Source organism: Dendrobates tinctorius, unplaced genomic scaffold (assembly GCF_039654945.1).
Source record: "Dendrobates tinctorius isolate UK_male_01 unplaced genomic scaffold, ASM3965494v1 ptg000489l, whole genome shotgun sequence".
Classification (NCBI taxonomy): Eukaryota; Metazoa; Chordata; class Amphibia; order Anura; family Dendrobatidae; genus Dendrobates; species Dendrobates tinctorius.
In genome coordinates this window covers 537,646-564,726 of record NW_027362150.1, presented here as the reverse complement: position 1 = coordinate 564,726, position 27,081 = coordinate 537,646, and the positions used below count along the sequence as shown (strand labels likewise).

The following is a 27,081-nucleotide window of genomic DNA, read 5'->3' as shown; positions in this document are numbered from 1 at the left end:
TGGGAGGGACCTAAATAGATATAAGAAGCGAGGCAGTGACACCATTTCTAATGCATGTATTCTGCCGAGCCAGGATAACTTTGAGGAAGCCCATCTATCCAGGTCCCTCTGGAAGTTTTGGATTAGTGGAGTGTAATTCCACCTAAACAGAGGTGACCTGTTGGCTGTTAAGTTGATACCCAGATATGTTAGATAATGTTCTTTGTCTATAAACCTAAAATGGGAGGCTATATTAGTTTGCTCTGTCTTAGGAAAATTTACAAATAATGCATCGGATTTATCAATGTTAATCTTTAACCCTGAGATCTTCTCAAATTTGTGAAGGAGGGAAAACAAGTGAGGGAGTGTAGTGTGGGGACTTATTAATGTTAGCAGGAGATCATCCGCAAAGAGGCTGACTTTATATTGGTCTCCCATATTCTCAGGGCCCAGGATATTCTGATCTCTCCTTATTGCTTCCACAATGGGTTCCATTGCAAGTGCAAAAAGAGCCGGAGATAGAGGACAGCCCTGCCTGGTACCCTCTGAATATTAATTGGAGGGGGATGTGGTGACGGGAGTTTTACATAAGCAATAGGGCTATCATATAACAATTGGAGGCACTTTATAAGTTTAGGGGAGAATCCGACTTCCGATAGAACCGTAAAGAGATATGTCCAGGACGCCGAATCGAAAGCCGTCTCAATATCTAATGCAAGCAGGAGAAGTCGCTTTCGCTGTAGGTTAGTTGTATGAATAATATTTAACCCTCTCCTAATATTATCTGGGGCCTGTCGCGCTGGTATAAAACCAACCTGATCCCGATGGATGAGGTGAGGGAGGATTTTATTGATCCTGTTAGTCACAATGGATGTAAAGATTTTGAAGTCAATGTATAAGAGGGATATAGGTCTATAATTTGTGGTGAGATGATCTTTCTTAGGATTAGGGATTACGGTTACATGCGCCACGTAGAGCTCAGGGGGCAGCTGTGAGCCATTTAGTAGTGAATTACAGAGGTTTTTATATGTGGTGTCAGCACATCGCTGCATTTTTTATCATATATTGCTGTAAGACCATCCGGCCCCGGGGCCTTTCCTCTTTTTAGTTTTTTGATTGTTGAAACTATTTCCTCCTCAGAGATGTGTAAATGGAGTTGTTGTGCCGCGGACTCAGTCAGGTTAGGTAGATGTAGTGTGTGAAGGAATGACTCCAGTAGTGAGGGGGGTGATTGTGGGGGCGAATACAAACTCTGGGAGTATTCATTATAAGTGCTATACATGACATCGGGGTGGGCTGAGATCTGACCCTTAGGGTCTTTTATAGAGGAGATTATATGCAGTGACTCTCTCATTCTGAGCTTACGAGCGGCATCTTATTAGGCTTATTGGCATGGTGATAAAACGCGGCTTTACTCCAAGTTAGCGCCTCTCCGTTCTGGTGGTGAGAATGGCGTCTAATTGTCATTTCATATCTTGTATTTGTGTAGATAAGTATAGGGGTGAAGAGCGCTGATTGGCCAATTCTGACTCCTGCAGTTTCTCCTCCAGTCTGGGCTGTAATTCAGACCTTTCTTCTTCCTGTCGGCCGCTAACTTATCACAGAACCGGGAATAGATTTTCTGTGCGCGAGTCACATTGCTCCAAGTGAGGCCTCCTCCGCTGTGTGAGTTTAGGGGAAATTTGTTATATCTTCTCTTATAGCGGTTACATTAGAGATTTGGACATTTTAGCTCCTGGTGTGGAGTCGATAGCACAATCATATGCCGCCATATAGTAGACGGCCGGTAACTGGTGAGAATTCCCTCCTGTGTGGGGTCTATTTCCCTCCAGAGAAATCACACGTTACATTCCACACATAACACTGTGTAGAGAAGGCGGCGCGGGGTAATTGTGCCAGTAGTGAGGGGCGAATAATGGCGGGAATGTCACTGACTGAGGAGAAGGCTCCATGGAGGTCTGCACTCCGGAGATCATGTGACCCCTGACTCCTCCCCTCCTGTGACCTCACCACAGGTCCTGTGCACAGAGCAGCCATATACAGTGGGGAAAAAAAGTATTTAGTCAGTCAGCAATAGTGCAAGTTCCACCACTTAAAAATATGAGAGGCGTCTGTAATTTACATCATAGGTAGACCTCAACTATGGGAGACAAACTGAGAAAAAAAAATCCAGAAAATCACATTGTCTGTTTTTTTTTCATTTTATTTGCATATTAGGGTGGAAAATAAGTATTTGGTCAGAAACAAAATTTCATCTCAATACTTTGTGATATATCCTTTGTTGGCAATGACAGAGGTCAAACGTTTTCTGTAAGTCTTCACAAGGTTGCCACACACTGTTGTTGGTATGTTGGCCCATTCCTCCATGCAGATCTCCTCTAGAGCAGTGATGTTTTTGGCTTTTCGCTTGGCAACACGGACTTTCAACTCCCTCCAAAGGTTTTCTATAGGGTTGAGATCTGGAGACTGGCTAGGCCACTCCAGGACCTTGAAATGCTTCTTACGAAGCCACTCCTTCGTTGCCCTGGTGGTGTGCTTTGGATCATTGTCATGTTGAAAGACCCAGCCATGTTTCATCTTCAATGCCATTGCTGATGGAAGGAGGTTTGCACTCAAAATCTCACGATACATGGCCCCATTCATTCTTTCATGTACCCGGATCAGTCGTCCTGGCCCCTTTGTAGAGAAACAGCCCCAAAGCATGATGTTTCCACCACCATGCTTTACAGTAGGTATGGTGTTTGATGGATGCAACTCAGTATTCTTTTTCCTCCAAACACGACAAGTTGTGTTTCTACCAAACAGTTCCAGTTTGGTTTCATCAGACCATAGGACATTCTCCCAAAACTCCTCTGGATCATCCAAATGCTCTCTAGCAAACTTCAGACGGGCCCGGACATGTACAGGGTTAAGCAGTGGGACACGTCTGGCACTGCAGGATCTGAGTCCATGGTGGCGTAGTGTGTTACTTATGGTAGGCCTTGTTACATTGGTCCCAGCTCTCTGCAGTTCATTCACTAGGTCCCCCCGCGTGGTTCTGGGATTTTTGCTCACCGTTCTTGTGATCATTCTGACTCCACGGGGTGGGATTTTGCGTGGAGCACCAGATCGAGGGAGATTATCAGTGGTCTTGTATGTCTTCCATTTTCTAATTATTGCTCCCACAGTTGATTTCTTCACTCCAAGCTGGTTGGCTATTGCAGATTCAGTCTTCCCAGCCTGGTGCAGGGCTACAATTTTGTTTCTGGTGTCCTTTGACAGCTCTTTGGTCTTCACCATAGTGGAGTTTGGAGTCAGACTGTTTGAGGGTGTGCACAGGTGTCTTTTTATACTGATAACAAGTTTAAACAGGTGCCATTACTACAGGTAATGAGTGGAGGAAAGAGGAGACTCTTAAAGAAGAAGTTACAGGTCTGTGAGAGCCAGAAATCTTGATTGCTTGTTTCTGACCAAATACTTATTTTCCACCATAATATGCAAATAAAAGGAAAAAAAAAACAGACAATGTGATTTTCTGGATTTTTTTTTCTCAGTTTGTCTCCCATAGTTGAGGTCTACCTATGATGTAAATTACAGACGCCTCTCATCTTTTTAAGTGGTGGAACTTGCACTATTGCTGACTGACTAAATACTTTTTTCCCCACTGTATGTGGAGTGCGGCTCTGCAGGTGGAGGTATGTGGAGATTCCCCATTACTGAGCGCAGGGGACATTAACCCCTTCTGCACTGAGACTCTTTATAAGAATCTTCACGTTTCTGTTTCCTGTAATAGATACATACGACCCCACTATGGAGGACAGGCAGTGAGGAGACGGAGTGTTCTCATAGTACAGGGCCCCTTTCTTGGCCCCACACAGTGTAATGCCCCCATTATGCCCCTGTAAGCAGGGTTCTGCCCCACAACCAGCTGCCTCGGGCACTTTACCATGGCCGGTACCTCACATTCCTCCCCGCACCCCTTTCCTTTGGGGCTATGGCTACCATGGCAGACACTGAGGCCCCTGATCATGTGACCCCTGACTCCTCCCCTCCTGTGACCTCATCACAGGTCCTGTGTGCACAGAGCAGCCATATATGTGGCGGACGCTCCTGGACCTTCTGCTTTCTTGGCCGGTTCCTCCTGTGAGTCCTATTAACCCTTTCGCTCCCTGTCTTCTCCTTTCTGACAGGACAATCTCTGAATTCGGACAGTGTGACGGGAATTTCAGCAATGTGGAATGAAAAAATGACAATTTTCCTGTTTTCCTCACAGAAATGTGACTTTCCCCCCAATGTATCATTGTCCTAAAGGTGACAGGAGCGCTGAGGCCGCACAGTGCACCGTGTCTCCTGAGTGCCGATACCCCACAGGCTCGGGAGGGAAGGGGCGCCATTGTGGCTGGGATAGACGGCGGACGCCGTGTGACGTGTGAAGAGCGCTGACACCAGAACAGCAGAGACCCCACAAGTGGCCCCATGTTACCCCCTCCACCTCTGGGGGCTCCTCTAGGGGGCAGGGAGGATTATTAACCCTCAGGGGGTCACAGAATTGTGTAACATTGAGCGGAGGAATGAAATGTTCCCACTAAAATGTCGCTCTGTCCCCAAGTCTGTAATTATCACACGGGAGAAGAGGAGAAAACAGAAACCACTTGTTCCACAATTTCCCCTGAGCGCCGATACCCCATAAGGGGCCGGACACTCCTCAGGAGGGAAGGAGCACCGTCTGACAGGGCAGAGTCTGCTCTTATGGTGTTAGAGGATCACATTATCAGAGCCCCCAATAAGAGGCGCCATGTTACACCCGCCACCTCTAAATTACGCATCTTTCTCCTAGAATTTTATACCATTGGGCGATAAGGAAAAAATAATTACATTTTACCACAAAAAACAGTTTTCTCCCCAGAGCAGCCATAGAAGCTGTCAGTGCTGAGAGAGACTGGATTGTTACAGCTGCCTGAAGAAGGAGCCGCTGTGCTCTGCAAGCTGCAAACATACTATTATCTGGTTATAAAGGCGTCACTCCTAGAATAGTTATATCATCATTGGGCAGAAAAGTCTTCACATCGATCTTGTAATATAGGAAAGTCTAAGGCCAGAAATAAACCCCATAAATCACTGTACATGGAGACTTTGGGATCAGATCATTTCTGTCCGTTGTGATTGTGGAAACAAAAAATCTTTTCTAAAAGCCTCAAACTTCTGTGTGTGACTCAGAGCTGAGATCTAACGTGAGAGAAGATTCCAGTGCGGGGAAGACGGGAAACCTTCATATAGACGGCCGGTGGGGATGGAGGCAGTGACCGACTCTGGCCACATCTGTCTCTAGAGCCGCAGTAGAAGATGAAGATGTCGTCCTCATCATGAAGGAGTTATTTCTCATGTCGCGTGTAATGAATATCTCCTGCAGTATTGCTAATGCCGATTCCAGTGTCGGTAATGAGACGAGAATTAGCGTTATGGAAGATGAGTCTATGAGGAACGTGTTCAGCTGCCGACTCCGAGGAGGAAACTGCTTGTTGTCTGTGGCCTAAATATATAGGTTTTATTAGTAGATGTCAGGGGAGAAAACTAAACCCTGTAAGATAATAAATCTCCTCATATGTTTCCCTTATTATCTCCAGTAATTGTATTATTACACAGGATTCTTATGATGTTACATCGGATCATCTTCTTCTCATTCAGGTCTCTACAATATCGGATCCTCTCAGTGAAGATCTTCTACAGAAGAGAATTTTCCTGATTTACCCATCAAGGATGGATATGGACAGAGACAAGATGGCGGAGAGGATGTTACACCTCACCCTAGAGATCCTCTTCCGTCTCACTGGAGAGGTGAGAGATTCTGATGACGTCACATTACATCATTCTTATGTATGGGAATAACAGACAGAACTGGAGAGGTGAGGACTCTGGAAATGTCTGTAGTGAGATTTATTAATCTGTCTATACATAACCAGGATTACACAGTGGTGAAGAAGACCTCTAGTGATCGCTGTCAGGACCCTGTGTCTGAGGGATGGGGAAGACCCCTGAGCCCAATCACGGGGCCTCCACCTCACCCCCTGATCCATGAGGACATCAATGACCAGAAGATCCTAGAACTCATCTACAAGATGATTGAGCTGCTGACTGGAGAGGTGACACTGCTGGGAATGCTGGGACATTATACAGTAACGCTATGAAGGAATCGGGGGGATGACGGTATCATTGTATGTGTCAGGTTCCTATAAGGTGTCAGGATGTCGCTGTCTATTTCTCCATGGAGGAGTGGGAGTATTTAGAAGGACACAGAGATCTGTACAAGGACGTCATAATGGAGGTTCCCCAGCCCCTCACATCACCAGGTAATAGACAGGACTAAATACACACGGCCTATAATTATCTGTATGTAGAGAATGAATTCAGTCCCTGTATGTGTTTCCTCCAGATCTATCCAGTAAGAGGACAACACCAGAGAGATGTCCCCATCCTCTTCTTCCACAGGACTGTAACCAAGAAGATCCCAGTGCTCCTCAGGATCATCAGGTAGATGGAGAGAAGGTGTCAGGAGATCTCCCCTATGATGTGTAGACGGCTGTGAAGGTCTTGTGCTCAGTCTTGTTTTATCCACCAGTATTATATGTTTTATACTTGTGTAATGAGAGCGGTGGAGATGGCAGGATTAGAGCTGATCATAGATGGGACTTCTCCATCTGTCGGTGACTTTTACAATATTTGTTTCAGGGTGAAGATCTGACCCATATTAATACTACAGAGACATATGTGAGGGGTGATGAGTGGTATAAAGAGGAGATTCCCACATATGACTACCCAGGTGAGTAGTAACCACTGAATGCAGAGAAGTCACAGATTCCTCTCAGTCACCGGCTGTGGCTGCTTTATCGGTGGTGTAGTCCGGCTGTACCATGATCGCCATTTTGTCTCTAGACCACAACATTCTCCTCCACCCAAAACTGTTCAATTGACTTTGGGTATTGAAAGTCCTTTTCTATAGACCTTACAACCAATTACATTGTTTTTGATCCTAAGGAATTCAGATTACTGCACAATCTCTCCTGAAATGGGGAGCAATATTATTTTCTCTAATCTTCTGCTCAGGATTCATAGTAGCTCCAATGGTCCACCATAAATGAGGGCAACTCTGGTTTACTGTTGTGTAATCTGTATTTGTAGTTTTCAGTTAATGAGATTCTCGTGCTCTGGGGCGGGGCTGTGGGTGGGCTGTGGGCGGGGCTTTATGTGGTGCTCTGATTACATATTCCTCTGTATTGGCTTATGACAGGTCGCTGACCCCTCACTGACCTGCCCCCATTATTACATAATGCATATAATAGCATTGATATTATTGGTGATAATGCCTATAATATTGTGGCTATTGTGAGGCTTAGAAAAAAATTACATCCAGCACAATGTCACCGGCGATGGCGGCGCCTGCACAGTAGCATCTATATCAACTGTATCAATTTTTTTCGTTAGGAAGTTATAAGGGTTAAAAGTTGACCAGCGATTTCTCATTTTTACAACAAAATTTACAACACCATTTTTTAGGGACCACCTCACATTTGAAGTGAGTTTGGGGGTCAATATGACAGAAAATACCCAAAAGTGACACCATTGTAAAACTGCACCCCTCCAGGTGCTGAAAACCACATTCAAGAAGTTTATTAACCCTTCAGGGGCTTCACAGGAATGAATGGAATGTGGAAGAAAAAAACATTTACTTTTCTTTCACAAAAATTTTCCTTTAGACCTAATTTTTTTTCACTTTCGCAAGGGTAACAGGAGTAAATGGACTATACAATTTGTTGTGCAATTTCTCCTGAGCTCGCCGATACCCCATATGTGGGAGAATACTACTCTTTGGGCGCATGGCAGGGCTCGGAAGGGAAGGGGTGCCATATTGGAGAGCAGATTTTGCTGGAATTGTTTGTGGGTGACATGTCACATTGTCAGAGCCCCTGAGGTGCCAGAACAGCATAAGCCCCCAAAAGTGACTGCATTTTACCAAATACTTCCCTGAATGAATTCTTCTAGTGGTGCAGTGAGTATACTGACACCACAGCTGTTCCATAGAAAATTTTACTATTGGGCAGTGAAGAAAAAATAATTACTGTATTTTTTCGGACTATAAGACGCACCCCAAATTTTCAAAAGGAAAATAGGGGAAAAAATATGCTAAATGGGGGTTCATCTACCAGTCTGAATTCAGCTTACCGGGGGGAATCAGCACAGGTGCAAGAGTGGACACAGAGGTTGTTTGATGGTCCAGGCTGGTGTGGTGGCCTCCGGAAAATCCCATCCCAGGCTGGGGCGGCAGCGCTCTGTGCTGGGGCGGTGGCACTCTGTGTTGGGGCGGTGGCACTCTGTGCTGGGGCGGTGGCACTCTGTGCTGGGGCGGTGGCTCTCTGTGCTGGGGCGGCGGCGCTCTGTGCTGGGGCGGCGGTGGCAGCGCTCTGTGCTGGGGCGGTGGCACTCTGTGCTGGGGCGGTGGCACTCTTTGCTGCGTGAGGGGCTCTGCCGCCATTATGTCAAAGCCAGAGGCCCCTGCTGCTCCATTGCTGTGATGCGGTGGCCTCCGGCAAAATGGCAGCTGGGGTGGCGCATGCTCACATTCAGATCTCGGCAACGAGATCTTGGGATGAGATCTGATTCTGAGCATGCGCCGCCCACAGTGGTAATTTTTCCGGAGACCACTGCGGGGGTCTCCGGGCTTTGACAAAATGCCGGCGGAGCCCTCCACGCAGCACAGAGCGCCGCCGCAACATTTGTAAGTATATTCCGACTATAAAACACACCATTTCCACCCCCCAAATTTCTTGGGAAAAAATGTGTCTTATAGTCTTATGGTATATTTTTACCACTAAAATGTTGTTTTACCCCAGATTTTACATTGGAAAATAGATAGATAGGTAAATGTTCACTACACCCATAGATGAATTCACAGAGGGGTGTAATTTCCAATTCCCAGAGGGGTGTCATTTCCAAAATGGGGTCACTTCAGGGGGGAATCTGCTGTTATGGCACTTTGGAGATCCGCTAAGTGCCAGAACAACAGAATCCTCCTGAAGTGACCCCATTTTGGAAATGACACCCCTCTGAGAATTCATCTATAATAATAATCATTTTATTTCTATAGCGCCGACATATTCCGCAGCACTTTACATTTCAGAGGGGATTTGTACAGACAATAGACATTACAGCATAACAATAATCACATAGATCATAACAGATACCAAGAGGAATGAGGGCCCTGCTCGCAAGCTTACAGTCTATGAGGAAAGAGGTAGACACGAAAGGTGGGTGGTAACAGTTGCCCTGATTGTATGGACCAGCCATAATGTTAAGTGTGTAACAGTACAGACACAGAGGACTAATGGATGCATAAAGCATGTGGGAACATGATGCGGGGAACCTGGTTATGGTGCAACTTTTGGCTGTGCCACACAGGGATAGATTAGGTTAATGTGTTGAGGTGGTAGGACAGTCTGAATAAATGCATTTTAAGGGCACTATATCTATGGATATAGTGACCATTTTCACTACATGGATGATTTCCAGAAACACGTAGAGGAAGTTTTAGAGCAAAAATGTCATTGTAGTGCCCAATATATTGTGCCCAGCTTGTGTCTCTGGAGACCTCCCCCCACCTACCCCCGGAAATTGTTAAGTCCGCTCTACTCAAATGTGTCTGTCACTAAATAATCCAAATGCTTGAATGGCAAAACAGTTCAAAAACGTGGTTCTGTGTGGAAGATTGTAAAGCCGTCATGGAGGCATAAGGCTGGCAATGATGGGCATTGTGGGTAATAATAGCGGGTATCATGCCTCATTCCTCTCTAGGAACATACACGACATCTTCTCTGGGGGTTCTTTCTTGTTTCAGTTACTGGGATGAGTGCAATAAAATGTCGCTCAGTGAGTCTTTTAGAATCTGAAGATGTGAGAAGATTGGCGGGGACAAAATTATCAAAAACAAGATTTTCAGTGACCTTTTCCTGATAATCAAGGAAAGTGTCTGCATTTCCGTTTTTTTTGCATAACCCAAAAGATTTATATGTGGCTACGTTAAACAAATACATGACTAACTTTTTATACCAGATATATGGTTTTCTTGATACCTGGTATGGCTGTAAAACCTGATCTGCAAGGTCCACACCCCCACTTCCCTCCCTTATCCTCCCCTCTTTTGAAGTCCACTCTGTCTGCATCTATTCTCCCTCCAACCTCCAAGTGGCCGTCATATACCGACATCCAGGCCCGGCCACTGCCTTCATTGACCAATTCTTTACCTGGCTCCTTCACTTCCTCTCTGCTGACATTCCCACCATCATCATGGGTGACTTCAACATCCCCATTGACACCCACCAGTCAACTGCCTCCAAACTCCTGTCCCTTACTTCATCTTTTGGACTTACTCAGTGGTCCTCCTCAGCCACCCACACAGACGGACACACATTAGACCTGGTCTTCACCAGCCTCTGCTCTCTTTCTAACTTCACCACCTCCCCTCTTCCTCTATCCGACTCACTTTCTCATCCCTGTCCTCTCCTGTCATCCAAGTCCAGCAACATGTGCACCCCCGCAGAAACCTTGCACACCTAGACACCCACACGCTCTCTGACTCTATTCTACCACTGTCCTCCATATCCTCACTCCACGACACAGACACTGCCACTAATTTCTACAATGCCATCGACTCGGTCGCCCCTGTCATGCATAACAGAGTGCGACAAATCAATGGACAACCCTGGTACAATAACATCACTAAAATGCTTCAGCAAGCATCCAGAATTGCTGAACGGCGCTGGAAGAAAACACATTCTCAAGACGACTTCACTGCACTCAAACAAGCAACACTCGCATTCAAATCTGCCCTCACCTCTGCTAAACAGGCCTTCTTTACATCCCTTGTATCTTCCTTATCCCACAACCCCAAACAATTGTTCAATACTTTTAACTCCCTCCTCCGCCCACCACTGCCCCCTCCAACTTCCCTAATCTCTGCCGAGTACTTTGCCGCACACTTCAAAAACAAGATAGACCAAACACAGCAAGTCTTTATTGCCCAACCACCACAACCCCTTTGTATACCAGACCAATGCCCAAACCCCATAACCTCCTTATCTAACATCACTGAAGGGGAGCTTGCTCATCTTCTCTCCAAATCACACCTCACCACTTTTGCACTTGACCCTATCCCATCCCACCTCCTCCCCAACATCACCACCACTCTTATCCCATCCCTAACCCACCTCTTCAACCTATCACTAACTTCTGGTACCTTCCCTTCTGCTTTCAAACATGCCACAATCACGCCTATCCTTAAAAAGCCAACCCTCGATCCAACAGCCACGTCCAGCTATCGCCCAATATCACTGCTCCCGTTCGCATCTAAACTTCTGGAGCAGCATGTCCACGCTGAACTTTCCTCCCACCTCTCATCTAACTTGCTCTTTGACAATCTACAATCTGGCTTCCGCCCCCATCATTCCACTGAGACAGCCCTGACCAAAATTACCAACGACCTACTTGCAGCCAAAGCTAACGGACAATACTCTATACTTCTCCTTCTAGACCTGTCCTCTGCTTTCGACACAGTTGACCACTGCCTCCTACTACAGATCCTCTCCTCCTTTGGCATCAAAAACTTCGCCCTATCCTGGATCTCCTCATACCTTTCCAACCGCACATTCAGTGTCTCCCACTCCCACACTACCTCCTCATCCCACCCTCTCTCTGCTGGAGTCCCCCAAGGCTCTGTTCTAGGACCCCCACTCTTCTCAATCTACACACTTGGCCTGGGGCAACTCATAAAGTCCCACGGATTCCTGTGCCACCTTTATGCCGATGATACGCAGATCTACCTCTCTGGCCCAGACGTCACCTCTCTGCTCTCCAGAATCCCAGAGTGTCTATCAGCCATATCCTTCTTCTTCTCCTCTCACTTCCTCAAACTCAATGTGGACAAATCTGAACTAATCATCTTTCCACCATCTCACAGATCTTCCTTACCCGACCTTTCTATAACAATTGATGACATCATGCTTTCCCCCGTACCGGAGGTCCGCTGCCTCGGAGTAACCCTTGACTTTGCCCTGTCCTTCAAACCACACATCCAAGCTCTCTCCACCTCCTGTCGCCTCCAGCTCAAAAATATTTCCAGAATCCATCCCTTCCTCAACCCTCAATCTACTAAACTACTTGTGCATGCCCTCATCTCCCGCCTCGACTATTGCAACATCCTTTTCTGTGGCCTCCCTGCTAACACCCTCGAACCTCTCCAGTCCATCCTCAACTCTGCCGCCCGAGTAATTCATCTCTCTCCTCACTAATCCTCCGCTTCTCCCCTCTGCAAATCTCTTCACTGGCTCCCATTCCCTCAGCGTATCCAATTCAAATTACTAATACTGACCTACAAGGCCATCTGCAACCTGTCTCCTCCATACATCTCTGAACTAATCTCCCGATACCTTCCCTCACGTAATCTCCGGTCCTCCCAAGACCTCCTTCTCACCTCCACACATTCGTCCTCACCCAACTGCCTCCAAGACTTCTCATGAATAGCCCCCATCCTCTGGAATTCCCTGCCCCAACACGTCCGGCTAACCACACTCGGATCCATCAAACGGAACCTGAAAACCCACCTCTTCAGGATAGCCTACAGCCTGCAATCATCCCCACTGCCTCCTCACCACTACTGGAGCTACCGCCTCTCCATCACTGGAGCAGCTGCAACCCCCCAACTTACTGTCTCCTTCCCCACCATCCTGTAGCATGTAAGCCCACCATCGCCGGTGACATTTTTCTGGATGTCATTTTTTTTTCTAAGCCTCACAATAGCCATAATATTATAGGCATTATCACCAATAATATCAATGCTATTATATGCATTATGTAATAATGGGGGGCAGGTCAGTGAGGGATCAGCGACCTGTCATAAGCCAATACAGATGAATATGTAAGCTGAGCACCACATATTCATATTGTATAAAAGCGTCAAAATGTAAAAAAAGCATACATGAGGTATCGCTGTAATCGTATTAACCCGAAGAATAAAACCGCTTTATCAATTTTACCACACGCGGAACGGTGTAAACGCACCCCTCAGAAGAAATTCATGAAATGCTGTTTTTTTTGTTCATTTTGCGTCCCAAAAATCAGAATAAAAAGCGATCAAAAGATGTCACATACCCGAACATGATACCAATAAAAGCGTCAACTCGTTCCGCAAAAAATAAGACCTCACATGACTCTGTGGGCCAAAATATGGAAAAATTATAGCTCTCAAAATGTGGTGATGCAAAAACTATTTTTGCAATAAAAAGTGTCTTTTAGCGTGTGACAGCTGCCAAGCGTAAAAACCCGCAATAAATAGTAAATCAAACCCCCCGTTATCACCCCCTTAGTTAGGGAAAAATAATAAAATTAAAAGAAAATGTATTTATTTCCATTTTCCCATTTGGGTTAGGGTTAAGGCTAGGGCTAAGGTTAGGGTTATGGTTAGGGCTAGGGCTGAGATTAGGGTTAGGGGTGTGTTGGGGTTAGGGTTGGAGTTATAATTGGGGGGTTTCCACTGTTTGGGAACATCAGGTGCTCTCCAAACGCAACATGGCGTCTGATCTCAATTCCAGCCAATTCTGCGTTAAAAAAGTTAAACGGTGGTCCTTCCCTTCCAAGCTCTGCCATGCGCCCAAACAGTGGTTTACCCCTACATATGGGGTATCAGCCTACTCAGGAGAAATTGCACAACAACTTTTGGGGTCCAATTTCTCCTGTTACCCTTGGGGAAATAAAACATTAGGAGCAAAAATATCATTTTTGTGGAAAAAAATATAATTTTTTTTATTTGTATGGCTCTACATTATAAAGTTCTGTGAAGCACTTGGGGGTTCAAAGTGCTCACCACACATCTAGATAAATTCCTTGGGGGGGTCTAGTTTCCAAAATGGTGTCATTTGTGGGGGTTTCCACTGCTTAGGCACATTAGGGGCTCTCCAAATGCAACATGGCGTCCGATCTCAATTCCAGCCAAAAAAGTAAAATGGCACTGCTTCCCTTCCGAGCTCTGCCGTGCACCCAAATAGTGTTTTATCCCCACATATGGGGTATCAGCGTACTCAGGACAAGTTGCACAATAAATTGTTGGTGAAAAGATCATTTTTTTGGCAAAAATATGTTTTTTTTAATTGTACGGCTGTACATTATAAACTTCTGTGAAGCCCATGTGGGTTCATAGTTCTCACCACATATCTTGATAAGTTCGTTGGGGGGGTCTAGTTTCCAAAATGGGGTCACTTGTGGGGAGTTTCCACTGTTTGGGCACATCAGGGTCTCTCCAAATGTGACGTGGTGTCCGATCTCAATTCCAGCCAATTTTGTGTTGAAAAATTCAAACGGCGCTCGTTCCCTTCCGAGTTCTGCCATGCGTCGAAACAGTGGTTCCCCCCACATATCAGGTATCAGCGTACTCAGGACAAATTGCACAATAACTTTTCCAGTCCAATTTCTCCTGTTACCTTTGGTAAAATAAAAAAAATGGACCTGAAGTAATTTTTTTGTGAAAAAAGTTAAATGTTCATTTTTTTAAAAACATTCAAAAAAATTCCTGTGAAGCACCTGAAGGGTTAATAAACTTCTTGATTGTGGTTTTGAGCACCTTGAGGGGTGCAGTTTTTAGAATGGTGTCACTTTTGGGTATTTTCTATCATATAGACCCCTCAACGTGGCTTCAAATGTGATGTGGTCCATAAAAATAAAATGGTGTTGTAAAAATGAGAAATCGCTGGTCAACTTTTAACCCTTATAACTTCCTAACAAAAAAACTTTTGGTTCCAAAATTGTGCTGATGTAAAGTAAACATGTGGGAAATGTTACTTATTGAGTTTTTTGTGTGCCATATCTCTGCGATTTAAGGGCATTAAAATTCAAAGTTGGAAAATTGCAAAAATTTTCGAAATTTTCACCAAATCTCCATTTTTTTCACGAATAAACGCAAATTATATGTATGAAATTTTACCACTAACATGAAGTGCAATATCTCACGAGAAAACAATGTCAGAATCACCAGGATCTATGAAAACGTTCTAGAGTTATTACCTCATAAAGGGACAGTGGTCAGAATTGTAAAAATTGGCCTGGGCATTAAGGTGCAAACCACCATTGGGGGTAAAGGGGTTAAGAACTTTTCTGTCAAGTCTTTGATGATGGTTCCAATTTTGAATAGTCTGTCATGTTCTGGGGCATTTCTGGGCAGGCATTGACTATTGTTGTTAAAATGCTAAAATCTCATGAGCATCTCATAACGGGTCCTCGGAAGAACGGCAGAAAACATTGAGGTGGTTTGAACAGGGCGGTTGGACCAATAGGACAGAATGCTCATTTTTTTTAACAAGCCCCATAGCGAATGTAAGTCCTAAAATGTTTTCATTTCTAGACAGGAAAGATATATATCTTTGTACCGTGTTAGCCAGTAGATAGAAGAATATTTAGAATTGAGAGTCCTCAGTGGTTGATACCTTTTAATTTGGGCGGCACGGTGGCTCAGTGGTTCAAATCCCACCAAGGACAACATCTGCAAGGAGTTTGTATGTTCTCCCTGTGTTTGCGTGGGTTTCCTCCGGGTACTCCGGTTTCCTCCCACATTCTAAAGACATACTGATAGGGAATTTAGATTGTGAGCCCCATCGGGGACAGTGATGATAATGTGTGCAAACTGTAAAAGCGCTGCGGAATATGTTAGCGCTATATCAAAATAAAGATTATTAAGATTATTATTATTTTAATTTCTAACTGTTATCCATTAAAAGGTATCAACCACTGAGGACTCTCAATTCTAAATATTCTTCTTTTATTTCTAGACATTTGTTGGTGTCCATAAATTCGACCTAACATAATAGGATTGTGGATTCTGGCAGATGAATTGGGACGCATATACATTTGTAGGACAATATGCTCTAGCAAGCTATCTCTCAGAAACAAATTTTTAAAAAAATTGGTCCGAAATTTTCCACCTCCACATTTATACCAGTAATGGCATTAAAATTAGAGATGGATGGAGTAGCCGACTCCTCCCATCTGGGAAATGCTACATCAAGAGGCAAAGCCCCTTGGACATTGGTGTGCGCCAATTCACGAGCACTAGGGACAGCGCTAGTACTGGGCATTGTTCCCTGAGTTGGAGACATTTCTCCAGAAGCGCTATTTGTCCTTCTTGTTGTACTGGTCCTTGTGTGTGAGGATGGACCAGAATCACTGCTCATTTCTGAGCTATCACTGTCGCTGCTACTAAAGCCCTCGAAATCCACATCGCCATCTGACACTGCACTTTCTTCACTGTCAGAACATAAAAGTGCATAAGCCTCCTCTGCGCTATAATACTGACCGGCCATTTTATTCTTTTTTTTTTTTTCCCGAAATAGAAAACTCTGACGTGACCAAATTATTGGGAAGGCAATTGAGAAATGCCTAATTCTTTAGCCTACCCCTAACTTTAGAATAAACCTTAACTTTAGCCTAGCAGTAGCCCTAACACTAACCCTAACCATAGCACTAACCCTAACCTGCCTTATCTGTTTTTGTACTTTATAGCACAATCGCTGACACAGCTGTTACCAGCAGCACTTGTAACACTGTTTCTCCTCTAATCTCTCGCTGCTACCACAAACTTTCCTAGTGAATTGTATCATTGGCTAGTGTGATGCTGATGTCATCAGGACCTGAACCAATCAGGTCTAGATGAGGTCACAGGAAGCTTTGTGCGCCAGAATCCCCTCGTTATAAGGTATGTGGAGGTCCCGATGAGCACAAAACCGCCGACCGTAGACAAATTTCGGTACTGCACAAAGCCCTGCTAGTGCTAACGTTTATCTACTGTTGGCGGTTACAAAGCGGTTAAATTAAGGGTACCAAAATTTCTGTCCAGGCCTATTTCATGAGTTTTATTTTTTTAAAATTCTGTGGAAGCATGGTTGAAAAGCAATGTCTGACTTTCATTTGTTCATTTTCATAGATTTTTGATTTATTGTTACTTTTGTCAGATTCAAGTTATTTCTGTGACCATTGTGGGTTTTTCTGTCATTAAACGAGGGGTACCAACAACATTGACCACGTGTGTAGGAGGAGTGAATATTTTGATTCCACAGTCACTTTCCGGAAATTAACACACAGTGGATGTTGGAGAGTGAAAATTACACATTTGCCATTTTCTTACCCAGCACATAGTGCCCAGATTGTGCTCCAGGAGACACACACCGCAAATTAAGTGGATTCTTCTCACTATAATATTGCTAAATACAGAGATCCTAAATGTTGTTTGCGCACACTGCAAGACTCCGAAGTGAGAGCGGATGTTGCTGGATCGGTTTATAGAAACCTTGTTGCTTTTCAACAGCCTTTGAGCCACTAATAGTGTGGGAACCTCTGTTTTTCCAATGACAGATGATGGACCTGAGTGGGGACTTGTTTTTTTGTGAGATGAGAATTGATATTATTTTTGCCTACATAACATTGATTGGTTTCTTTTTATTCGATATTTGGGAGGCAGAATGAACAAACAGTTGAACACCACACACTACTGGCTCATCCAACAAGGTTTTCTATTAGACTGTGAACTGTCATTGTCTTGGTAAATATTTAAAGTTTTTTACATAGCTTGCCATTTTTATGGAGAGTTTAAGTAGAAACATTCAAAAATATAAATATAAAACTCAAGGATATATTTTTTTTAAATTTGTTTTGATCTTAGCGGATGACTGTACCAGGAGATCAGATGGACAGCTGACATCTTCAATTTTTAAATCTGATGATCTTGAGATCCTACAAGATACAACTGAAGTGATTGCTATTACTCCAGATATATCATCATCCATTCACAGCAAAGATCTGTCATCTGATCCTTTGAAACAGGTCCCATCTTCTGATTCATTACTGACTACTAAAGGAAATCAAAGTCACAAAAAAGGCATTAAAAAACAAACTGCTCCTAAAGCAAAGAAGCCTTTTTCATGTTCAGAATGTGGGAAATATTTTGCACATAAAACACATTTTGTTACACATCAGAGAACTCACACAGGGGAGAAGCCTTTTTCATGTTCAGAATGTTGGAAATGTTTTGCACATAAATCACATTTTGTTATACATCAGAGAACTCACACAGGGGAGAAGCCTTTTTCATGTTCAGAATGTGGGAAATGCTATGCACATAAATCACATTTTGTTACACATCAGAGAACTCACACAGGGGAGAAGCCTTTTTCATGTTCAGAATGTGGGAAATGCTTTGCACATAAATCATATTTGGTTACACATCAGAGAACTCACACAGGGGAGAAGCCTTTTTCATGCTCAGAATGTGAGAAATGTTTTACGTTTAAATCACGTCTTGTTAGACACCAAAGAACTCACACAGGAGAGAAGCCTTTTTCATGTTCAGAATGTGGGAAATGTTTTGCACATCAATCACTTTTTGTTACACATCAGAGAACTCACACAGGGGAGAAGCCTTTTTCATGCTCAGAATGTGGGAAATGTTTTTACCAGAAATCAGATTTGGTTAAGCACCATAGAACTCACACAGGGGAGAAGCCTTTCTCATGCTCAGAATGTGGGAAATGTTTTAACCAGAAATCACATTTTGTTACTCACTATAGAACTCACACAGGAGAGAAGCCTTTTTCATGCTCCAAATGTGGGAAATGTTTTTACCAGAAATCAGATTTGGTTAAGCACCAGAGAACTCACACAGGAGAGAAGCCTTTTTCCTGTTCAGATTGTGGGAAATGTTTTAACCAGAAATCACATTTTGTTACACACCAGAGAACTCACACAGGGGAGAAGCCTTTTTCCTGTTCTGAATGTGGGAAATGTTTTAACCAGAAAAGGAATCTTGATGAACACCAAAGAACTCACACAGGAGAGAAGCCTTTTTCATGTTCAGAATGTGGGAAATGTTTTACTGAGAATTCAAGTCTTGTTACACATGAGAGAATTCACACAGCAGATAAGCCATATTCATATTCAGAATGTGGGAAATATTTTAAATGTAAAATAAATCTTGATAGCCATCAAAGAACTCCCACAGGGAAGAAGCTTTTTTCCTGTTCAGAATGTGGGAAATGTTTTGCAGATAAATCACATTTTGTTACTCACCATAGAACTCACACAGGGGAGAAGCCTTTTTCCTGTTCAGAATGTGGGAAATATTTTAACCGGAAAGTGAATCTTGTTAGACATCAGAGAACTCACACAGGGGAGAAGCCATTTTCATTTTCTTAATGTGGGAAATATTTTACTTGGAAATCAACTGTTAATAAACATCAGAGATGTCACAAAGGGGAGAAGACTTTTTTATGTTCATAATGTTGGAATAGGTTTAACCAAAACTGAATCTTCTTAAATGGGTTGTCTCTTGTCATTCCTCATGTTTGCTGAAAAAAGAATAAAACTAAACTTTATTAATTCCAAATGTAAAGCTATACCTATAATTCACCCCCTGAAGGTTAGTCAGAAGGTGACTAATAGAAAAAACATGTACCCCACAGTTCAGTATATGGGGTGAGGTGACGTATACACACTCACTCTCCAAGCCTCTCATTTCTATGGGTTTCATCGTCCTCACCAAAGACGACTCTTTAATATTGACTTATATTGAAGTGAGACTAGGCAAAAAAAACTAAATTCATGTATCATCTTATCCAAAACAGTCAGACAACTAGCCCCATATAGGCAGATCCCAGACCTCAAACTATATACTGTGTAAGTTTATAAGCCACTCCAATTCTCGAAATTCTCGAAAGCTTGCAATGTATTACCATCTTTTCAGTTAGCCATTAAAAGGTATCAACTACTGAGGACTCTCAATCCTGAATATTTTTCTATCTACTGGCTAACACGGTACAAAGATATACATCTTTCCTGTAAGCCACTCCAGTGTCAGGAATAGATAGTATGTGACAATACAGTATAATTCTTGTGTTTTTCCTCCTATAGGGACTGCCCTAGTTTGGTAATGTAACTGCTGTTAATTAGTAGTGCAGACAAATTGTCCTAGACTAAACTCCGTTTTCAGACGGCCCAATATGTACCACTCAGGGAAAACTCACCTGCTCCAAAGATCATTAGCAGCTTCTAACTAATGGCCATGCTGCGGTCTGTCAAAGAATGAGTGCAATCTACATATATAATCACCAGTTGGGACATCCGGACGCTGTCCCTAAATCCCATAAGGCACCGTGCTTGTACAGGTGACATTTACTTCACTGCTATTCTCATGCATGCGCAGTAACAGCCACAACTGCGCGCTCTACCCGTGCATGAGCGGTAACGACGCGGCTGTTACTGTGCCTGCTTGGGGAATAGCGGTGATGTCTATGTTTTACTTGTGCAGCCGCAGTAATAGCCTTACGGCCATGAACTGCGCCTGCGCAAGTTACAGATATGTCACCACTATTCCCAGTAACAGCCATAACTGCGCGGTGTACCCGCGCATGCATACTTACGATTTTTGATTACCTCATGCAGCACAAAATTCTCCACAGTCCCATACTGTGTATCAATTTTGTCTACTATCTGAGGCACAAAAATACTGTCTACTACTGGTATGTACATAGTTCATATCACTGAGGCACTGCTTCTGGATTTTAACTGTACTGAACAAAAAAGTAATTAAAAATATTTGGACTCATCAACATTATGGCACAAAGAAAGCCAGTACCACGCCAATATGTACGTTCTTTTCATGACCTCAGCCAGCAGCAAATTCAACACAGTCCCATACTGTATAACAATTGTGTCTACTATCTGAGACACACAAGTACTCTCTACTTCTGGTAGGTACATACTTCATACCACTGAGACACTGCTTATGGATTTGTCATTTTAACTGTCCTAAAAAAAAAAACATTTTGGCCTTATCACCATCACAAGTCAATACACAGATTCTTAGGCCTCAAAACAAAAAATCATATAAATCCCTATCAAAAATACTTTACTGGTTACAATAACCAGAAAACTGGTTGACACCAAAATAGTGACAAACAACAAACGAAAAAATGTGCTAAAAAAACATAAAATGTTTGATGATATACTGAAGTGCCTGGTATGCAACCTAAGCTCACACCTTCCTGAATGCGGAGGTTGGCACCCTAGGGGGGAACGTTGTGGTGCCCCCGCTCCACGATGGCTGTCCCTAGGGACCCTGCAGCCACTAGGGAGACCCTCTACCCAATCTCTAGAGAGACCCCTATCAATAAACAAAGACCAGTCCTATGTCTAAGGAGACCCTAGATCCCCAAAGCAATGTAAAAACAAAGACCACATTAGGAAAACGGTAGCAAATATGATGCAGGATTAGAAGAGACTTTCCACAATCAATAGTTCATGATAAAGAAAAAAGGTCCAGCTTTGCAAAGTCAAGTCCAATTTATTGTTAAAAACAAGTCCAAAACAGAGCAAAAAATAGTGTGTTCACATGGAGTAACAAGTAGTAGATTACGCGTTTCGAACAATAGCTTGTTCTTTCTCTTCTTTGGTTTTGAGAAAGAACAAGCTATTGTTTGAAACGCTTAATCTACTACTTGTTACTCATGTGAGCACACCATTTTTTGCCCTGTTTTGGACTTGTTTTTAACAATAAATTGGACTTGAATTTGCAAAGCTGGACCTTTTTTCTTTTTCCTTGGTTACTGCGTGAAGACTGCATGTGGTCCGGGCTACCCACTACACATGCCTTCAGGTGAGCTGGCTTCTTTTTCTCTTTTTGAATAGTTCATGATGTCGGTGGAGCATGATTAAACCCACACAGATAAATCACTTAGTGGAAAAATGTGCAAAATAGCAACATTCACAAACAATAGACAAATGAAACAACAACAATGATGTCTCATAGCATATCAAAAACAATCTTGTAGATAGTGTCTCAAATCAGTGCCTATATTCCCGATGAGAGATAATATGCCACATAGTCTCAATACCTATACAGCCGGGAAATACAAAAGATCAAATAGGCACATAAAACAGAGAATGTTGTGATGGCACATTAAAGATTGATACTCATCTTATTAACCGCCACCTGCCATATGGAAATTAGTGCCTCAATGCGTTTCGCCCCTTTTGGCTCATCAGGAGGCTTGATGTAAAGATACCATGTGTCCCGATATGGTGTGAGTATGTGCTACTTACAAGCATAAGGCAGTTGCTAGCATCGGAGCAGGACACTGTGAGGGAGCGCCGGGTAGGTAAGTGTAATGTGTTTTTAAAATTTTTTTAATGTTTTCTGATGGGGCCATGCATACCAGGATGGAAGTGGGCGCCATTTATAAGGATTGGGCCATGCTTACCAGGACCGGGATGGGGGCCAATCATACCAGAATAGAGATGTGCCCTGCATACTAGGATGAGAGGGGGGCACTGCTTACAGGACGAGATTGGGGCCCTGCATTCTAGGATAGGGATGGGACCATGCATACTAGGATGAAATGAGGGCCCTGCACACCAGAACCGGGATGGGGTCCTGCATACCAGGACAAGATGGGGGCCCTGCATACCAAGATAAGGATGGGGCCATGCATACTAGGATGAGATGGGGGACCCTGCATACCAGGTTAGGGATGGGGCCATGCATACTAGGATAGGGATGAGGGCAACCTCACAGCTCACAGTGCATATCAGATCAAATGAGAATCATGAGGTCAAAGGAACTGGCCAAGGAGCTCAGATACAGAATTGTGGCAAGGCACAGATCTGGCCAAGGTTACAAAAGAATTTCTGCAGTACACAATGTTCCTAAGAGCACAGTGGCCACCATAATCTTGATACAGGAAAGATGTATATCTTTGTACCGTGTTAGCCAGTAGATAGAAAATTATTCAGAATTGAGAGTCCTCAGTGGTTGATACCATCTTTTCAGTTAGCCATTAAAAGGTAACACATTGCAAGCTTTCAAGACTACTCAGGTCTCTTCTTCAGGCTAAACTAATACAAAATCTGAAGAGTCACATTTATGCACAATACAACACAGAAAAAATGCAATAGATAAGACAAGTGACGTGAAGCAGAACTATCATGTGGCAAAACATTTTTGTATCCCTGATCACAGCAACATGGATATGAAATTACTGGTATTGAAAGGTAACTTCACATCTCAGAGAGAGAGACGTGTTTGGGAGTATAAATTTATGACGACCTTTGACACTCTCAGTGCTGGAATGAATGTGTCGCATGGATTTATGTCTTTTTACATCAATTAAGGAATTTGCTTTCAAGACCTTGTTGAGGCATCACAACACATTAGGAGACCCCAATCTGAGGACTATAAAACATCCGGACTCCTTATCTATGAACTGGTCCAATATTTATGTTTCTCCCTCCCCATAGTGATAGTTCTGCTTCACGTCACTTGTCTCATCTATTCCATTTTTTCTGTGTTGTATTGTGCATAAATATGTGATTCTTCAGATTTTGTATTAGTCTAGCCTGATGAAGAGACCTGAGTAGTCTCGAAAGCTTGCAATGTATTACCATCTTTTCAGTTAGCCATTAAAAGGTATCAACCACTGAGGACTCTCAATTCTAAATAATTTTCTATCTACTGGCTAACACGGTACAAAGATATACAGTACATCTTTCCTGTATCAAAATGGAGGATACCAGAATGTACCGCATCTTTATGGAACTAAAACCACTTCTGAAGAAACGTGCACAAATGGACAGCGACATTTTGTTTCTTATCTAAATGCAAAAAGGAGAATCTAATTCCCAAAGGACTCTGGATTACAAACCCAATTCTTTATACCTACAATACCCATTATGCACAAAACCTTTGTCACAGGACTTCTGAGAGACTAAGGTACCACCTTTTACATGTCTGCTACAGCATAAGGAGTAAAGTCCAGGGGCAATATGAAACTCTGAGGAAAACACTTACAGAAAGCACAGAGCAAAAATTACAACAATACTACAACAAACTACGGACCTTTCTGGTTCATAATAAGGAAAAGAAACTACACAGACTGCGCCTCAATTCAGGACTCTATACAAACAGATACAAAACCAATCCAAAACTTGACAACTTGGACAAACACTCCATTCCAGACAGAAAAGCATCTAACTGTGTCATCACTCTCTCAGATTATAAACCCAACAAAGTGGAACTGGCCGTGCTTTCTAGAGGACTCTCATTTTGTCCCACTAAGGTCCTAGATAAAACTGAACTCCGCAGTGATATGGAACATTATTTCAGGAGACTGCGCCTGAGGGAATATTTCAGTGATACAGAAGATTCAGAAAACACTCAGACTGAAGGAAAAGGGATCCTAACAACTAGGAAAAGGTCAGACTGGACACCTCCACCTGGACGCAACCCTCATTTGGATAAATATATAGACTCCTTCAGACATTTGATAAAATCCACAATCATAGACACTAACAGGAGACAAGCATCCAACATCAGTGCCCAGGAGAGAAAGGCCATACGGTCTTTAAAAACCAACGAAGAAATCATCATTAAACCTACTGACAAGGGAGGTGCAATAGTCATGATGAATACGTCAGTCTACATGAAGAAAGCAAACAGGCAACTTATGGACACACGCTACTATAGAAAATTGGAGTCGGATCCTACACAGGACTATTACAAGGAACTAAACAAGTTGGTATCTTGCCTTCCTGACCAGTCCATAAGAGTCGGCGATGACCTGATACCAGAGACTCCAAGAATAGGGACATTCTACATGCTTCCCAAAATCCACAAGTCTGGAAATCCAGGAAGACCAATTATTTCATGTGTGGGCACCCTTACTGAGCAGGTATCTGGATGGGTAGAGGGTATTCTTAAACCACTGGTGAAGGATACAACTAGCTACATTCAGGACACAACTGACCTATTGAATAAACTAGCAGCAATAGGTCCTCTACCAGAAGGAACCATCCTGGCCACCATGGATGTGGAATCTTTGTACTCTAATATCCCACACCAAGATGGATTAAATGCCTGCAAATTCTTCATGGAAAACACAGGGACTGATGCTGTGGTGAAACTTATAAAATTCATCCTCACCCACAATTACTTTGAATTTGACAACAAGATCTATCTACAAGAGACTGGCACAGCTATGGGAAGTAAAATGGCTCCACAGTATGCAAATCTTTTCATGGCCAAGCTTGAAAGCAACATTTTGTCCTCATGCCCCATCAGGCCCCTGGCCTACTACCGCTTCATTGATGATATTTTAATCATCTGGACGGAGTCTGAGCAACAGCTAAAGACCTTCCACGAACAGTTTAATCAATTTCATCCCACCATCAATTTAACACTCAACTACTCCAGCACTGAGATTAACTTTTTGGACACCATCATTAAGCTAAAAAACAATGAAATAGAGACATCCCTGTATCAAAAGCCAATAGACCATCCAACATACCTTAAATGGGACAGTTTCCATCCAAAACACATAAAGAACTCTATTATCTATAGCCAAGCCATCAGATACAATCGTATATGTTCCAACCCCATGGATAGAGCCAAACACCTTGGTCGCCTAAAAAAGACCTTTTTGAATCAGGGCTACCATCCAAGAACAATTGAAAACCAAATTACAAGAGCCACCAGAATGTCAAGGAATCACCTGCTACATTACAATGCTAAAGAAGAAAATAACCGGGTGCCTCTAGTGGTCACCTACAACCCAAATCTGGAGGTGCTATGGGGAGCTGCACGGAAATTACAACCTTTACTACAAAAAGATGCCCGATAACAGTCCATTTTTCCAGACCCCCACTGCTGTGTTTTAGGCAGCCCCCAAATTTAAGAAGCATCATTGTCAGAAGCTCCCTGTCCTCTCCAACAGCTGCAGGAACCTTTCCTTGCAACCAGAAAAAATGTAAAACCTGTCCATTTATAATGACCACGGACAAGATAAAGATCCCCAACTCACATCAGAACTACAAGATCCCAGGTACTTTCAGCTGCATTACATCTAATGTGGTGTACTTAATTATTTATACTAAATGTCCAACTGGGGGTCTGTATGTGGGGGAGACAGGGCAAAAGCTTAGAACAAGGATGAATGCTCATCGTCACACAATAAGAGAAAAAAGAATGGATCTACCTGTGGCAAAACATTTTTGTATCCCTGATCACAGCAACATGGATATGAAATTACTGGTATTGAAAGGTAACTTCACATCTCAGAGAGAGAGACGTGTTTGGGAGTATAAATTTGTGACGACCTTTGACACTCTCAGTGCTGGAATGAATGTGTCGCATGGATTTATGTCTTTTTACATCAATTAAGGAATTTGCTTTCAAGACCTTGTTGAGGCATCACAACACATTAGGAGACCCCAATCAGAGGACTATAAAACATCCGGACTCCTTATCTATGAACTGGTCCAATATTTATGTTTCTCCCTCTCCCATAGTGATAGTTCTGCTTCACGTCACTTCTTATCTATTGCATTTTTTCTGTGCTGTATTGTGCATAAATATGTGACTCCTCAGATTTTGTATTAGTCAAGCCTGAAGAAGAGACCTGAGTAGTTTCGAAAGCTTGCAATGTGTTACCATCTTTTCAGTTAGCCATTAAAAGGTATCAACCACTGAGGACTCTCAATTCTGAATAATTTTCCACCATAATCTTTAAATGGAAGAAGTTTGGGACCACCGGAAGTCTTCCTAGGCTTGGCCGTCCAGCCAAACTGAGCAATCGTGGGTGAAGAGCTTTGGTGAGAGAGGCAAAGAAAAACTCCCAAGATCACCGTAGCTGAGCTCCAGAGATGTAGTAAGGAGATGGGAGAAAGTTCCACAGAGTCAGCTATTACTGCAGCCCTCCACCAGTCAGGCCTTTATGGCAGAGTGTCCCAACGGAAGCCTCTCCTCAGTGTAAGACATATAAAAGCCTGCATAGAGTTTGATAAACACTTGAAGGACTCCCAGACTATGAGAAATAAGATTCTCTGGTCTGATAAGATGAAGCTAGACCTTTTTGGTGATAATTCTAACCGATATGTGTGGAGAAAACCACCAGGCACTGCTCATCACCTGCCCAATACAATCCCAACAGTGAAACGTGGTGGCAGCATCATGCTATGGGGGTGTTTTTCAGCTGCAGGGACAGGACTACTGAT

At 43.2% G+C, this 27,081-nt stretch overlaps 3 protein-coding genes across 3 annotated transcripts in view; 2 read left to right on the top strand and 1 right to left on the bottom strand.

The window, feature by feature from the left end:
- LOC141077998 (gastrula zinc finger protein XlCGF66.1-like) overlaps window positions 1-3,963 on the bottom strand; it is a 39,311-nt gene extending 35,348 nt beyond the window's left edge. The window contains exon 1 of the mRNA XM_073564789.1: window positions 3,922-3,963. Within this exon, the coding sequence (XP_073420890.1) occupies window positions 3,922-3,963 (42 nt within the window). The remainder of the gene's footprint in view (window positions 1-3,921) is intronic.
- LOC141077997 (gastrula zinc finger protein XlCGF66.1-like) lies at window positions 3,962-6,322 on the top strand. The gene is made up of 4 exons (XM_073564788.1): window positions 3,962-3,988; window positions 5,644-5,793; window positions 5,919-6,098; window positions 6,182-6,322. Exons 1-4 carry the CDS (start codon window positions 3,962-3,964, stop codon window positions 6,320-6,322), a joined length of 498 nt encoding a protein of 165 aa, XP_073420889.1.
- An 11,207-nt stretch (window positions 6,323-17,529) lies between these two features.
- Window positions 17,530-19,423, top strand: LOC141078006 (uncharacterized). Its single transcript, XM_073564795.1, has one exon. It carries the CDS (start codon window positions 17,623-17,625, stop codon window positions 19,231-19,233), a length of 1,611 nt encoding a protein of 536 aa, XP_073420896.1. The 5' UTR covers window positions 17,530-17,622; the 3' UTR covers window positions 19,234-19,423.
- The last annotated feature ends 7,658 nt before the right edge of the window (window positions 19,424-27,081 follow it).